This window comes from Ranitomeya variabilis, chromosome 2, assembly GCF_051348905.1.
Source record: "Ranitomeya variabilis isolate aRanVar5 chromosome 2, aRanVar5.hap1, whole genome shotgun sequence".
NCBI lineage: Eukaryota > Metazoa > Chordata > Amphibia > Anura > Dendrobatidae > Ranitomeya > Ranitomeya variabilis.
In genome coordinates, this window is record NC_135233.1 from 324209732 (window position 1) to 324226073 (window position 16342).

Sequence of the window (16342 nt, forward strand, 5' to 3'; positions counted from 1 at the left end):
CTCCAACACGCCCGTCAATATTCTGGTCAGCCTCTGCACATAACAGAAGAGTGGGCATGGATGTCTGATATTTGTGCTGCTCTCCAAGACTTTGAGGACTTCACAAAGATGTTGAGCGGTGCTAACTCCATAAGGAACCCAACCATCCCGCATCTGTGCCTAGTTTAAATAGACGCTGCTACCAATTAAACATGAAGCTTTGCATGTGGACCATGTGGAGATGAAGGAAGACATGAGACAGGGAGATATGGCCGACTTTATGTAACACTGCCTTTCCCGTAACCCTTGCGTTACATACATCTTCGCTAGTGTTGAGCGAGTGTACTCGTTACTCGGGTTTCTCCGAGCATGCTCGGGTGGTCTCCGAGTATTTCGGCGTGCTCGGAGATTTAGTTTTTGTCGCTGCATGATTTGCGACTGCTAGAAAGCCTGAGCACATGTGGGGGTTGCCTGTTTGTTAGGGAATCCCCACATGTATTAAGCCCGGCTAGCAGCCGCAAATCATGCAGCTGCTGCAACGAAAACTAAATCTCCGAGCACTAACAAATACTCGGAGACCACCTGAGCATGCTCGGAGAAACCCGAGTAACGAGTATAGTCGCTCATCACTAATCTCAATGATTTACTCACAACTCCCATAAACTTGTAGGATCTTCTTAGGCTATTAATTACTTTATAAATTACACTGAAATTAAATTTTTTATAAAAAATTTCAATTTTGGTTTCCTTAATTATATATATAATTTTTTTTTTCAATCCTTTTTAAATTTTGCCTTATTTACAAGTCATTATACAGGAATAAACTGTAGGGTTTGCCAGAAAAAAAGCTCAGCTTTCCCATTGACCCCCATTATAGTTGCTATTCGAAACGAGCACCCGAGCATTTTAGTGCTCGCTCAGCCCTGGTGAATAAACAATCAGGAGTTTGCTGAAGAGATGATTAGTCAATAAATGTAGTAGATGGTGCAGAAAACGTGGTAACTGATCGCTATGCTCCGTGCACACAGTGATCAGTGATGGTTTCTGGTCTACCACAGTGACCCAGTGAGGACCTGAACGATGGGAACCGAAACCCCAGAGCCTGAGAAGGGAAAGGTGAGCAGCACGGGACAGGAGAGTGGAATGTTACAGTGCATTGTACAGCTGAACCCAGGTGCAAGTCTCCTAGAGGGTCAATAAAAGTAGGGAAAAAAGCAATAACTGCGCTTCTCACAGAACAGAAAATTACATCGTAACATTAAGGCCAGATGCCCCTGATTTGGTGGCAGAGCATGTTCACCGGATTCACCACCTCTAATACATTGTACAGGTGACATTTCTGTTGCGGCGACTCGCATCTCCGCAAGAGAAACGGGCATGCTGCAGTCTGGAGAGACGCGCCACATGTCCGTCTCCGCGGGTGAGCCGCAGGTGTCTGTAACATGAGGCCGCTGCAGGTTGGAAGCTGCACAAGTACACAGCGATGACTGATCGTGGGCACGTACCCTAAAATGGAATACAAGAGAGATGAGAAAGTTACCAAATTGGTGATTGTACAACTCTATAAAAGCAAAAAAAGAAAAATGTAAGGCTGCGTTCCCACAATGAGTTTTTTATGCTGAGTATTGTTACAAAAAAAAATGCAAGTGTACAGAAATAGTGGCGCCTCAAACACTCACCAAAAGCTCAGGGTGTGAACATGGCCCCAGAAGGCGAAGAGGAGCCCGAAAAGTCATTCCTGAGAGACCCCGGCTCAGTACACACCATAAACACCAGGTGGCGCCATACTATGCAACGTAACGGCAAACAACGCTTATTTCTGGGCTGCACGAGAACTAATAGGTGTCGGCAGGAGGGCCCCTTTAAGAAGAAAAAAACCTTTAAGGCCCAAACACATTTCCCTCCAAAGGTCAACAGCTCCTCCACCTGAGGGGCACAGCAACAGCATGGCGAGCCCTGATATCAGCTCCGGACTGCTGTGTGCAGCGATAACAGCGCCGCGGGCGATACTCTGCAGCGCTGCAGGCCGTCACTCCCGCGTAGTGAATGTAGTAGTGTATGTAGTCGTGTATGTGTGCGGTGACTCCCTGACTGTGTGCGGCGCTCCTACTACAAGTCCCAGCATTCCCGGGGAGGCGGGCGCAGCCCAGGCGCCGGACGTCCTCCCGTGTGGCCGGCTCCCTGCAGCATGGCGGCGGGGCTCAGGGCTGCACACTACAATAGCCACTTCCTTATCCCAGCAGTGTGGGCGGGGAGGAAGCCATGGTGGTAGTGAGGAGGCGGGAGCTGTGTACATGCTGCAGTCCCCACTACTCTCCTCATCATTCATCCCTCAGTAGCAGGGGGAGGAGGGCTACAGGCGGGGGGCACAGCATGCAGTAATGGGGGCTCTGCCTGCACGTGCGCAGCCCTGTACCCAGCCCGCACCGGTGCCTTGTAGCCCCCTGCAGCTGGTGTCTGAGGGAATGCCCTCCATGCTGCCCTGGTGACAGAGGGAGACGACCCTGCGCAATGCTCCGCCGGGTGTGCAGCCGCCTGGTGAGTACCCCGTGTGCCCGGCCAGTCCTGGCATTGTGCTGTGCGGCTACCTGTGCTAGTGGCTCCTCTCACTGGTCAGTGTTCATGTGTCTCATTGCCAGCAGCACAGAGCCCGGCTCCTCGCCTGCCCCACATTACTGGCTGCTATCAGTATTTATATTGGTGCCATGGCGCTGTACATTACTGTTATTAGTATTTATATATCACCATTGGTTCCATAGGACTGTACATTAGTTATTAGTATTATTTATATAGCACCATTGGTTCCATAGGGCTGTACATTACCTTTATTAGTATTTATATAGCACCATTGGTTCCATGGCGCTGTACATTACTGTTATTATTCGCCCCCATTATGTACAGATCTCACCCCACCCGTGAGATAGATGGTTACTACAGCATAGGCTGAGGCTTCTCTGCCCCCTCCACAGCGGACCACTATGCCAGTCCGCGTTGTATGACTGATATTGCACTGCCTGTTGGCACTGTGCAATAATCGTGCCCATAGAGCGTCCATTGCAGCGCCGGGCATACACCCTGCCACTGTCTCCTGGGTGATAGGACAGGAGCCATCACGTCTGTGTCACCGGTAGGATCAGATGCCGTCATGTGAAATATGTCTGAAGTGACCGGTGATCACAGATCTCGTTACAGGCGGGATGTCCTCATTGTACGGAGTAGACGGCGGTCCGTGAGTGACCACACATAAATCATATACATATATTCTATACATCTGTCCATTCTCGCCTCTTCATTAGGAGCCGCAGCTACCTGTGAGTTCTGGCCTTTGTGTATCGGTGAGAGCCCCCCGCTGTGTGATTGTTTGCCCCCTGTTTGCCGTCCGTCCCCACACATTAGCCATGTATTATGTTTGCAGCTCTTCCCCTCCATTCACAGCTCACAGTAGGTGCTGGCAGACGCCCGCTCCTCCCTGTACACACTATTGTTCTTCTATGGACACATGGCACTGTTGTCATTTGCTACACGGTAATGACTATCATATATGCTGCACATTGTTAGGACCGGAGCATAGCGGCGGCAGAGCCGGGTTTGTGTCTTTGGAGCAGTGCAGATTGTACATCATACCACCTGTCGTGAGCGACGTAGTTGTAGAAATCGCTACGTTTCATAAGACCCCGAATCATCCACTTATGCAGAGTTCTTACGTCCAATTCCACAGTCAAACCTAGCCATTGGCCTACTGAAGTATATCCCCCCAGACACCCCATAAGGCTACAGTCACACTATGAGCTTTTGATGTTGCCAATTTTCTGCTGCATTACTTCACCCTTTAAGCAAAATAGGTTACGGTACTTGCTCTTTTTTTTTTTCTTTTTAAAATACACAGCATAAAAAACTCATCATGGGAACATAGCCTAGCTTTCATGCATGGATAATCAGATGGTACGCTTTAATAGAGGAGTAAACAGCTGTACTATACCTCAGCGCGACTCCTATCCTGGAGGAACACCAGATCAGACATGTCAGTTACAGACATGCCTGATCCTTCATAGTTGGACATCCCCCATGCATATCTGTATGGCCAACTTAAGGTTCTGGTCACATTAGTTTATTGGGGCCTATTGGTGTTCCAGCATTTTTTATGGTAAGAATCGCTGGGTGACAATCTCTGGGGTCTCTAGTAGCAGTGACAGGAGCTGATCCATAGCTTTCTAAGGGTACTGTCACACAGTGCAATTTTGATCGCTACGACGGTACGATTCGTGACGTTCTAGCGATATCGTTACGATATCGCAGTGTCTGACACGCAGCAGCGATCAGGGATCCTGCTGAGAATCGTACGTCGTAGCAGATCGTTTGGAACTTTCTTTCATCGCTTGATCACCCGCTGACATCGCTGGATCGTTGTGTGTGACAGCGATCCAGCGATGTGTTCACTTGTAACCAGAATTAACATCGGGTAACTAAGCGCAGGGCCGCGCTTAGTAACCCGATGTTTACCCTGGTTACCAGCGTAAACGTAAAAAAAACAAACAGTACATACTCACATTCCGGTGTCTGTCCTCCGGCGTCTCAGCTTCTCTGCACTGTGAGCGCCGGCCGGCCGGAAAGCGAGCACAGCGGTAACGTCTGACGTCACCGCTCTGCTTTCCGGCTATGGCGCTTACACAGTGGAGAGAAGCAGAACGCCGGGGGACAGACACCGGAATGTAAGTATGTACTGTTTGTTTTTTTTACGTTTACGCTGGTAACCAGGGTAAACATCGGGTTACTAAGCGCGGCCCTGCGCTTAGTAACCCAATGTTTACCCTGGTTACCCGGGGACTTCGGCATCGCTCCAGCGCCGTGATTGCAACGTGTGACTGCAGTCTACGACGCTGGAGCGATAATCATACGACGCTGCGACGTCACGGATCGTGCCGTCGTAGCGATCAAAATTGCACTGTGTGACAGTACCCTTAGAGATGGCTATCACAGTTGGTTTAACAGTTTCAGTAAAGACGATCATCTGCATCAGTAGGTGAGCGGCACAAGTGATGTTGCGTGGGCAGGTATCTTGTTAGCAGGCGTGCGCCGTCAGCAGGTATCATGCATCCGTACTGTTAGAATAGGAGAGATGCACACATCCCGGCAGGTAATGGTTGGTTTCTGATGCGGAAGTGAGTGCTGACAGACAACCCCTTTAAAGGGAACCTGTCACCCCCAAAATGGAAGGTGAGCTAAGCCCACCGGCATCAGGGGCTTATGTGCAGCATTCTGTAATGCTGTAGATAAGCCCCCGATGTATCCTAAAAGATGAGAAAAAGAGGTTAGATTATACTCACCCAGGGGCGGTCCGATGGGTGTTGCGGTCCGGTCCTGCGCCTCCCATCTTCATTAGATGACGTCCTCTTGTCTTCACGTTGCGGCTCCTGCACAGGCATACTTATCTGTCCTGTTGAGGGCAGAGCAAAGTACTGCAGTGCGCAGGCGCCGGGCCTCTCTGACCTTTCCCCAGTGCCTGCGCACTGCAGTACTTTGCTCTGCCCTCAACAGGGCAAACAAAGTACGCCTGCGCCGGAGCCGCGGCAGGAAGACAAGAAGAGGATGTCATCGTATAAAGATGGGAGGCACCGGACCGCGACACACATCAGACCGGACCGCAGCGGGACCGCCCCTGGGTGAGTATAATATAACCTCTTTTTCTCATCTTTCAGGATACATCGGGGCTTATCTACAGCATTACAGCATGCTGTAGATAAGCTCCTGATGCCGGTGGGCTTAGCTCACCTTCCATTTTGGGGGTGAAGGTTTCCTTTAAATAAGCTGATGCCATGTTGCCTGGAAGGTGAACACACAGGTGGTGAGCAGCGAGATCTGATCATAGGATGAGACTTGCACACAAGGTTTATCGGACTGTTCATATTTCTCAGTCTGCATGACTGGATGTGAGACTTGAAGGCTAGTGGTTGGCGTTGCTTATATTTAATTTAATGGTGGTCTTTTCTAATATTAATCTATGGATCTATCCAGCTACCATACACTTTTTTTTTTTTTTTTTTTCAGCCGAATCTCTGGCAGCTTACCTCCTGCAGAAATAAAGAATTGGGCATACTGAAATCCAACATGCCCGAACCTGCCTTCCCCAACGTCGGCTCATGGGGGGGGAGACTAAACACACATGTGAAACTTATCAAGTTTTACTGACCCTTATCATAAATGTACAGCCAGCATTAAAAGGGTTCCAGTCCCATGAAAGTATAGCTTAAGGGGGTTGTTCGGGCTTGTAATAAAGGTACCTTCACACGAAACGACGCTGCAGCGATAGCGACAACGATGCCGATCGCTGCAGCGTCGCTGTTAGATCGCTGGAGAGCTGTCACACAGACCGCTCTCCAGCGACCAACGATGCCGAGGTCCCCGGGTAACCAGGGTAAACATCGGGTTGCTAAGCGCAGGGCCGCGCTTAGTAACCCGATGTTTACCCTGGTTACCAGCGTAAAATGTAAAAAAAACAAACAGTACATACTCACCTGCGCGTCCCCCGGTGTCCGCTTCCTGCACTGACTGACTGACTGAGCGCCGGCAGTAGCAGGGCACAGCGGTGACGTCACCGCTGTGCTGTGCTTTCACTTTCACTTTGCGGCGCTCAGTCAGTGTGGGAAGCAGACGGCGGGGGACGCGAATGTAAGTATGTACTGTTTGTTTTTTTTACATTTTACACTGGTAACCAGGGTAAACATCGGGTTACTAAGCGTGGCCCTGCGCTTAGTAACCCGATGTTTACCCTGGTTACCAGTGTAAAATATCGCTGGTATCGTTGCTTTTGCTGTCAAACACAACGATACACGGCGATCGGACGACCAAATAAAGTTCTGAACTTTATTCAGCGACCAGCGACATCACAGCAGGATCCTGATCGCTGCTGCGTGTCAAACTAAACGATATCGCTAGCCAGGACGCTGCAACGTCACAGATCGCTAGCGATATCGTTACAAAGTCGTTTCGTGTGAAGGTACCTTAAGTGTGCAGTGACTCTGACTGCAGACTTCTGACTCCTAACAGTGTGATGGGGCGCACACTGTCAGGATTACTGGTGAGAGCGAGCAGTTACGTGACCGCGACTGTGCAATTTGCTCACTTTCTGGACATATCACCACTAAATGTGTCTGTCTTCTATCAATACCAGTGAATTGAGAGAAGCCGAGAACGTCTATTTTGCATATGTATGCAGATCTCACATAGACCACCCGCTCTCACCAGCAATACCGGAGAATCCTGACAGTGTGCCCCGTACACCCAGGATTCAGGTTTCTGCAGTCATAGTCGCTGCAGACTTTTATCAGAACACCGGACAACCCTCTTACACAGATTTTTAACTTTAAGGGTATGTGCACACGCTGCGGCTTCTGCTGCGGATCCACAGCGGATTTGACGCTGCGGATCCGCAGCAGTTTTCCCAAAGTTTACAGTAGCATGTAAACCTATGGGAAAAAACCCACTGTGCACATGCTGCGGAAAATTCCGCGCGGAAACGCTGTGGTTTAAAAGAAGTAGCATGTCACTTCTTTGTGCGGATTCTGCAGTGGTTTTCAACCAGCACCAATAGGAAAGTGCAGAGGAATCCGCAGAAGAAACCGCGTGAAAATCCGCAGTGAAAACCGCAGTGGTTTTGCACTGCGGATTTTCCAAATCCGCTGCGGAAAAATCCGCAGCAGAATCCGCAGCGTGTGCACATACTCTAAAAGTTGTCCCCTGTCCTCTGCTGGTACAGCAGCTGCTCTGAAATGCCTTATCCAAGTGGAGTGGTATCCATTTTTACCGGCAGTCCCATAGGCCATGAATGAAGTGGTGGTGCATATTTTGGAGCCCTGCGCTCGGGATCTGCAGGTGGTCCTCACAGGAACTCTCATGAATCACAAAGTTATCACTTATTCTGTGGTTAGCTCACTAGTTTTAGGCTGTGTGCACACGATGTGGGTTTAGTGCGGATCCACAGCGTTTTTCTCTAGTCACCTTCCACGACGGCATATGGAGGTTGTCTCTTTGCCCTAATGGGGAACAGGAAACACAAGAGAGGTTAAAAGCACCTCCCACCTCCCATTCACCAGTGTCTTTCCTGTTCCCCATGGGACAGGGAGAGGTTCCATATGCTGTAGTGGCCGATGGCTACAGTCATTTTTCAGGTCTTACCTGTATTTCAGCCGGGCAGCTGGGGTCGCCTTGTGCCTCTCCGTGGGCTGCTCCCGTCGTCCTGCTTGCCAGGTACCTCGGGACCCTTCCCGGCCTTCCTGCGCCCCCGTGAGGGTAAAGCAGGCCGGGATCCCCAGCCGGGATCCTCTCCGTAGCTTCCCGGCTTCCTCCCTCCATGCTGCCTGGTCGGCGTTCCGGAAGTGACGTCGGCGGCGCGCGCGCGTCACTTCCGGTTTTCATATCACCCTGAAGCTGGCTCTTCCGGGTTCCGCCGGCGGCGGTGTCGGTGCAATGGCGTCCCACACGTGGATCCTGGAGGAGGAGGAGGGGAAATTCTACCGCTGGGACAGGTGCTAGGAGAGTTACTCCATAAAAGCCTGCTGAACCACCACTGAGGTAAGACTATAATCTCTTCAGTATGGACGGTTCTTTATGCCCTGCAACTGCAGAGCCCAGCACTGCCCCTGCTACTGTGAGTATGCAGGGTCTGGATCCGGGAGGTAGTTTTTATCTTAGGGGTAGCTCCTCATTCTTCTCTCCCTCTCTGTTTCAGGGAGAAAAATCTGCCCCTAGAGCTACTATTAGGAAGAAGTGTCCGGTCTGTTCTGCAAAACTCCCTCATACCTGGGATAAAAAACTCTGCCAGCCATGCACTGACAGGATAGTTAAAGCAGAGCAACCATCTCTTCTAGATGAGATACGCTCTCTTGTTAAACAGGAGGTACAATCTTCCTTAGCAGCCTTCACTCCTCCACCTCCACCTCCGCCGCCACATTCCCCAGCTAAGAAGAGGAAGATTCAGGTCATAGAATCGGATTCGGATTCTGACCACTCTTTTTCTTCATCTGCTGGCTGGGAAGATCCAGCATCCCCTAGGGCTGAGGTCAGGAAATACCTCTTCTCTTCGGATTATATTGAGGACCTGGTGTCTGCTGTTCGTAACACCATGGGGCTTGAAGAGGAACCTGTACCACAGTCCATACAGGATCATATGTTTGGTGGGCTTAAATCGGAGAAAAAGGCAGGGTTCCCTGTTCATGCAAATGTGCTTAATATGATTGAGCAAGAGTGGGATCTCCCTGAGAAGCGCCTTAATATGTCTTCCGAGATGAAACATAGATTTCCTCTAGAAGGCGACCTTGTTAAACTTGACATTCCCAAGGTGGATGTGCAGGTGGCCAGAGTCGCCAAAAGAACAGCACTCCCCTTTGAGGATGCGTCGCAGTTAAAAGACCCTATGGACAGGAAGATTGAGAGTCTCCTGAAGAAATCCTGGGAGTCGTCTTCTTCTGTTCTCAAGGCTAATATTGCCTCTACATGTGTTGCGAGGACCCTTTCCTGCTGGCTGGAGAAATTAGAATCACACATTTCTCAGGGTACCTCCAGAAGTGAGATGTTGGATTCCCTCCCTATCTTACATAAGGCTACTGGGTTTCTGGCGGATGCTTCTCTGGAATCCGTTAGAATTGCTGCCAGATCTTTAGTGCTCTCTAACTCTGCCAGAAGAGCCCTCTGGCTTAAATTATGGAGTGGTGACGTCACATCTAAGGCCAAGTTATGTGCCATCCCTTTTAAGGGAGACTATGTGTTTGGTCCAGCTTTAGACGACATTCTGGATAAAGCGACCGACAAGAAAAAGGCGCTCCCGGAGCAAAAACAACCAAGAAAACGGTTTTTTCGTACCCCACTGTCTCAACCTTCTCAGCCGAGGGGTAAAGGCAAGACCGGCAGGTGGAGCTATGCTAAAGGCAGAGGGAAAAATATCTTCGTCCCGCAACAACAGCAGCAGCAACAACAGTCATTTCAGCAAGATAAACAATGACTCCGACCCAGTGGGGGGAAGACTCTCAAATTATGTGGATCAGTGGGAAAACATCACCAGCTCCCACTGGGTCCTCAATGTTATCAAGGAGGGCCTATTGATAGAGTTATCTTCTCCCCCCCTCAGGGTCTAAAGATTACCACCCCCTCAATGAGGGATCACAAACTGCTAACATTGGGTCTCAGAGACCTTTTAAGATCAAATGTGATCTCTCCAGTTCCACAATCAGAATGGGGTCAGGGACACTACTCCCGCTTATTCATGGTACCAAAGCCATCAGGGGAAGTACGTATCATCATAAATCTAAAAGGTCTGAATCAACATGTAAAATATCGAAGATTCAAGATGGAGTCTGTAAAATCAGCCATTCCTTTAATACATCAGCACGCCTTTATGGCGACAATCGACCTGAAAGATGCGTATTTTCATATCCCTATTCACCCGAGACATACAAAATATCTCAGATTTGCGATTCAGGGGAATCATCAGGTGGAGCACCATCAGTTCGGAGTCCTTCCCTTCGGCATCTCATCAGCTCCGAGAGTGTTCTCCAAAGTGATGGCGGAAGTCGTGTCATTCATTCGGAGACAAGGGGTTTGTATAGTGCCTTATCTGGACGATCTGCTGATAGTGGCTCCCACCAAAATGACCCTGGTATCTCATGTATCAACCACATTAGAGATATTGAAATCTCTGGGTTGGATGCCGAACATAAAGAAATCCCAGCTTCAACCCTCAAGAACCAGAAGGTTTTTGGGAGTAATTCTGGACTCGGAAAAGCAGATGTCCTTCCTTCCAGAAGATCAGACTACCATTAGTAGTAAAGGTCAAGAAATACAGGGAGATGAGATCTCCCACACTCCGGGAAGGAATGTCACTGTTAGGCTCGATGACGGCCTGTATTCAGTCGGTGGCTTGGGCTCAAGCCCACTCAAGAATTCTCCAGACTCATTTGCTAAGCAATTGGGATGGTCATCCTGGCTCTTTAAACAAGAGGATTCACACTCCAGGTCGAGTGAAAGCATCCCTAACGTGGTGGATGAAGTCCGAAAACCTTCGCAGGGGTGTGAGTTGGATTCAATTCCCGTTAACCACGATCAAAACAGATGCCAGCAAGAGAGGCTGGGGAGCCATGATAAATCATGTGCCTTATCAGGGTCTTTGGGACCCGTCAATCAGAGAGAGATCGTCAAACTTCCGAGAACTCAAGGCTGTGGAAGAAGCTCTCCTTGCAACAAATCATCAACTCTCTGGACAACATGTCCAGATATACTCGGACAACATGACCACGGTGGCTCACATCAGGGCAGTACAAGATTCACCAGTCTAAAAAATATCTCTGCCCGAATCTTTGCCTGGGCCGAGAAACACCTACTGTCCCTGACGGCAACTCACCTAAAAGGTACTGCCAATTTTCAGGCAGATTATTTGAGCCGACAGGATATTCACCCAGGCGAATGGAGTCTGGATCGGCAAACTTTCAACTTACTGGTAAACAGATGGGGTCTTCCGGAGGTCGACCTCTTTGCTTCCCACCAGAACGCGAAAGTAGAAATATTTTTTTCCCTGGATACAAGAGGAAATCCCAGAGCAATAGACGCCTTGGTTCAAGATTGGCAATTTCATCTGGCATATGCTTTTCCGCCCATTCCGATTCTTGCAAAAGTGCTACGGAAGATTCGGATAGAAAAGACTCCAACTATTTTGGTTGCTCCATTTTGGCCCAAGAGAAGTTGGTTCAACCTGATTATTCAACTTCAGGTGGACGGACCGATAATGTTACCGATGAAGGCCAATCTCCTTTCCCAGGGCCCAGTTCTTCACTCGGATCCTCAGAGGTGGAATTTAGCGGCGTGGTTTCTGAAGCCAATGTACTAAGAGCGAAAGGGCTATCAAACCCTGTTATAGCTACTCTACAAAAATCCAGAAAACCGGTAACAAATGCTATTTATAATAAAATCTGGAAAAAAATTTCATCTTTTTGTCTGCCTAACCCTCCAGACCCTCTTAGGCCAGATATATCTAAGATATTGGACTTTTTACAAAGAGGCCTAGAAATTGGTCTGAAACCCAGTACTCTGAAGGTCCAGGTCTCTGCGCTTAGCTCCATCTTTGATCAAGATCTAGCAGGACATCGCTGGATTAAAAGGTTCATGACCTCAGCAAACAGAATGAACCCTAGGAAGCAAGTTATAGTTCCTCCATGGGATCTTAATATTGTGCTTCAAGGCCTTACAGGTCCACCGTTCGAACCTTTGTCTACCTGTTCCCCACAGAATCTCGCCTACAAGACTATTTTCTTGGTAGCTATAACTTCAGCTAGAAGAGTGGGTGAATTACAGGCCTTATCAATAAGAGAACCTTTTCTGGTTAGAGAGGATTCAATAGTACTCCGTCTTGATCCTTCTTTCCTCCCAAAAGTGGTCTCTGAATTTCATCGTTCTCAAGAGATAGTGTTACCAACTTTTTGCAATAATCCTGCAAACTCTGAGGAAAGAAAATTTAATACTCTTGATGTTAGACGTATCCTGCTACATTATTTGGATCAAACCAGTGCTCTTAGAGTTGATCACAACCTTTTTGTCCACTCTTCAGGACAAAATAAGGGGAAGAAGGTAGCCAAGAGTACCATCGCTACTTGGATTAAAAAAGCCATAACAGAAGCTTACCTTGCTCAAAATAAACTACCTCCAGTAGGAATCAAGGCCCATTCAACTAGATCTACGTCGGTCTCCTGGGCAGAGAGAGCAGGCGCAACTCCAGAGCAGATCTGCAGGGCAGCTACGTGGTCGTCACTCCATACCTTCTCCAAGCATTATAGGTTGGATGTATTATCCAACAGAGATTTAGTCTTCGGCCGCAAGGTTCTTCAGGCCGTTGTCCCTCCCTAGTGCCAATTAGTTGGTATTCCTCCATATGCCGTCGTGGAAGGTGACTAGAGAAAATAGAATTATTCTTACCGTTAATTCGGTTTCTAGGAACCTTCCACGACGGCACTAATTTCCCACCCTCTATATTTCCTGGATTAATTCTGGGACTCAGAAGGTAACCGGTGCTATGGTTTCAGTTATAAGTCACTGGTGAATGGGAGGTGGGAGGTGCTTTTAACCTCTCTTGTGTTTCCTGTTCCCCATTAGGGCAAAGAGACAACCTCCATATGCCGTTGTGGAAGGTTCCTAGAAACCGAATTAACGGTAAGAATAATTCTATTTTTTCCGTGCAGAAACGCTGCAGATCCTCAAAGTGATTTACAGTACAATGTAAATCAATAGAAAAAAAAATGCTGTGCTAATGGTGCAGAAAATTCCGCATGAAAAACGCTGCAGATCAAAAGAAGTAGCATGTCACTGTTGTGCGGATCTGCAGCGTTTCTGAACCATTCCATTATAGAAATCTGCACTGGTAAAAAAGGCATGAAATCGCACAAAATCCACGTCAAATCTGCACCTGCGATTTCTGCCAGGAGATGCAGATTTTGTGCAGAAAATTCTGCACCCCAATCCGCAACGTGTGCACATAGCCTTAATGCCTATAGTAAAGGCCTCCATACACATTACATGGCTGTCAGCAAAGGGAAGCTTTAGCCGATCGCTTGGCCATCTCCCATACACAGGAGAGTCCGTTCCACCTTGTGCTCCTGTATGAGGAAGCTGCTGACAGACATCTCTGCCTGGGGCTTATATTCGGGGGAGCAAAGTGTTCCGACAGTCTGAATTCGGATGTTTCTAATCAACATTTTCCTCAATGATCAGTTGGCCTGTGACGGTGCCCCCATACACATTAGATTGCTGGCATTAGTGTTTGAATAGGGGGCTTAACCTGATCAAGGAGTCATCCCACAAAAGATCGTTAACATTGATTTACGGGATAGGTGATGTACGTCTCATTACGGTGACCCTTAGGCTATGTTCACACGCTGCGGTTTTTGCTGCGGATCCGCAGCGGATTTGCAGCTGCGGATCCGCAGACGTTTTCCATGCAGGGTACAGTACAATGTTACCCTATGGAAAACAAAAACCGCTGTGCCCACTTTCCTTTTTTCCGCCTGAAAATCCGTGCTGATTTTCTGCGGAAAAAAAGAAGTAGCATGTCACTTCTTTCTGCGGATTCCGCAACTGTTTTCCACCTGCACCAATAGGAAAGTGCAGTTGGAAACCCGCAGTGGAATCCGCAGGAGAAACCGCACAGAAAACCGCAGGGAAATCCACCGCGGTTTTGCACTGCGGGTTTTCTCAAATCAGGACCTGAAAAATCCGCAGAAAAAAAAGGATGGTGTGAACAAGGCCATTCTGTTCATTAAAACTGGCGCCCCAAGACCTCACTGCTACTGTAGTAAATAGACTTTTGTAATGATCGGTCATGTATTCGGTCATGTATGCTCCCATTTAATGTCTATCTTGGCATGGACGGACACTTTACATGGCCTCCACTTCGCTTGCATTCCTTCTCACTGCGACCTATTTCTAGTGATCGTTGGCGTCCCGATAGTGTGACACAACCTTCTCGATCGTAGTTATTCTCTAACCTGTGGCTGGGGAGTAAATATTCTACAGTTCTACAGGACAGATCCTTTAAAGGGAACCTGTCACCCCGTTTTTTCGGTATGAGATAAAAATACCGTTAAATAGGGCCTGAGCTGTGCATTACATAGTGTATTTTGTGGACCCCGATTCCCCACCTATGCTGCCGAAATACGTTACCGAAGTAGCCGTTTTCGCCTGTCAATCAGGCTGGTCTGGTCAGATGGGTGTGGTGTCCTCCCCCAGATCTTGCGTAGTTTTCCGTTGGTGGCGTAGTGGTGTGCGCATGTCCAACGTCCCGAATCCTCTGCCAGGGGTGTAAAAACAACAGCGATGTCCGTTATTCCATTGGTGGTCGGTGGGCGCGGCCATCTTGCTTTGGCCGCAGAAGCGGCGCTCTGCTGGCCGCGGCTTCAGGAAAATGGCCGCGGGCATCCGCGCGTGCGCAGATGGCTATCGCGGCGGCCATTTTCGTGAAGCAGAATTCGCATCTCGGCTTCACGAAAATGGCCGCCGCGATAGCCATCTGCGCACGCGCGGATGCCCGCGGCCATTTTCCTGAAGCCGCGGCCAGCAGAGCGCCGCTTCTGCGGCCAAAGCAAGATGGCCGCGCCCACCGACCACCAATGGAATAACGGACATCGCTGTTGTTTTTACACCCCTGGCAGAGGATTCGGGACGTTGGACATGCGCACACCACTACGCCACCAACGGAACACTACGCAAGATCTGGGGGAGGACACCACACCCATCTGACCAGACCAGCCTGATTGACAGGCGAAAACGGCTACTTCGGTAACGTATTTCGGCAGCATAGGTGGGGAATCGGGGTCCACAAAATACACTATGTAATGCACAGCTCAGGCCCTATTTAACGGTATTTTTATCTCATACCGAAAAAACGGGGTGACAGGTTCCCTTTAAATGGGTTTTCTCCTCTTCTGTCACCAAGAGTGCACTGGCATACTGCTCTCCAGGGCTCAGTATGCTGTTGTAGGTGGACGTTTTGGACCAGTGTCATGGCAGGGTCACTGTTCTCAACTGAACCCTCTCCAATACTACAATCACAGGCTGCTTTTTCTCTGCAGCATCAGACGGGCGCGTGTGTGGGCACGCGGGCTGGCGTAGCGCGTGTGTGGGCACGCGGGCTGGCGTAGCGCGTGTGTGGGCACGCGGGCTGGCGTAGCGCGTGTGTGGGCACGCGGGCTGGCGTAGCGCGTGTGTGGGCACGCGGGCTGGCGTAGCGAGATTGTGGGCACGGAGGCTGGCGTAGCGAGGGTGTGGGCCCGCGGGCTGGCGTAGCGAGGGTGTGGGCCCGCGGGCTGGCGTAGCGAGGGTGTGGGCCCGCGGGCTGGCGTAGCGAGGGTGTGGGCCCGCGGGCTGGCCATGGCCAGCTTCAAAGCAATATTTGTAAGCGTTTCCCTCAGGCTGCAGACGTGGCCAGGAACCTAGACAATCGGCTTTAAAGAGTAAAATAATAATCCCTCCATTCTTTAAAATTGTAAATTGCACAGTTGCATGTTTTAACAGGTCCTGTGCTATTTTACCCATTTCACAAGATGAGACAACCCTGTAATCGCTGTGCCGTCTATATCAAAGATCCATGTTGTCTGTAACTAACCACGTGTAGACCATCGGTGCATTTATCCTTAGCATCTTTATGCTTTTGATCCTCACTAGAGATGAGCGAGCCTGAACTGTAAATTTTGGATTTTGTTCATACCTTCCTGAACTCCGAACCTGGACTTGTTCTGGAAGAGCTCATAACTAGGGGTGAGTGAATAGCTTAGGATAACTCCTTATCCAAATGGCTATAGCGCTTCCCGAATAGCTGCAGGGGGATCTCGCA

General features: G+C 49.3%; 1 protein-coding gene across 3 annotated transcripts in view; it reads left to right on the plus strand.

Annotated features, from left to right (window-relative positions):
• Positions 1 to 2220: 2220 nt before the first annotated feature.
• Positions 2221 to 16342, plus strand: part of ATP11C (ATPase phospholipid transporting 11C (ATP11C blood group)) — a 177897-nt gene continuing 163775 nt past the window's right edge. For all 3 annotated transcript variants that reach the window (XM_077285257.1, XM_077285256.1, XM_077285255.1), the window contains exon 1: positions 2221 to 2517. In XM_077285257.1, coding sequence (XP_077141372.1) covers positions 2491 to 2517 — 27 coding nt within the window. In that variant the 5' untranslated portion in view covers positions 2221 to 2490. The remainder of the gene's footprint in view (positions 2518 to 16342) is intronic.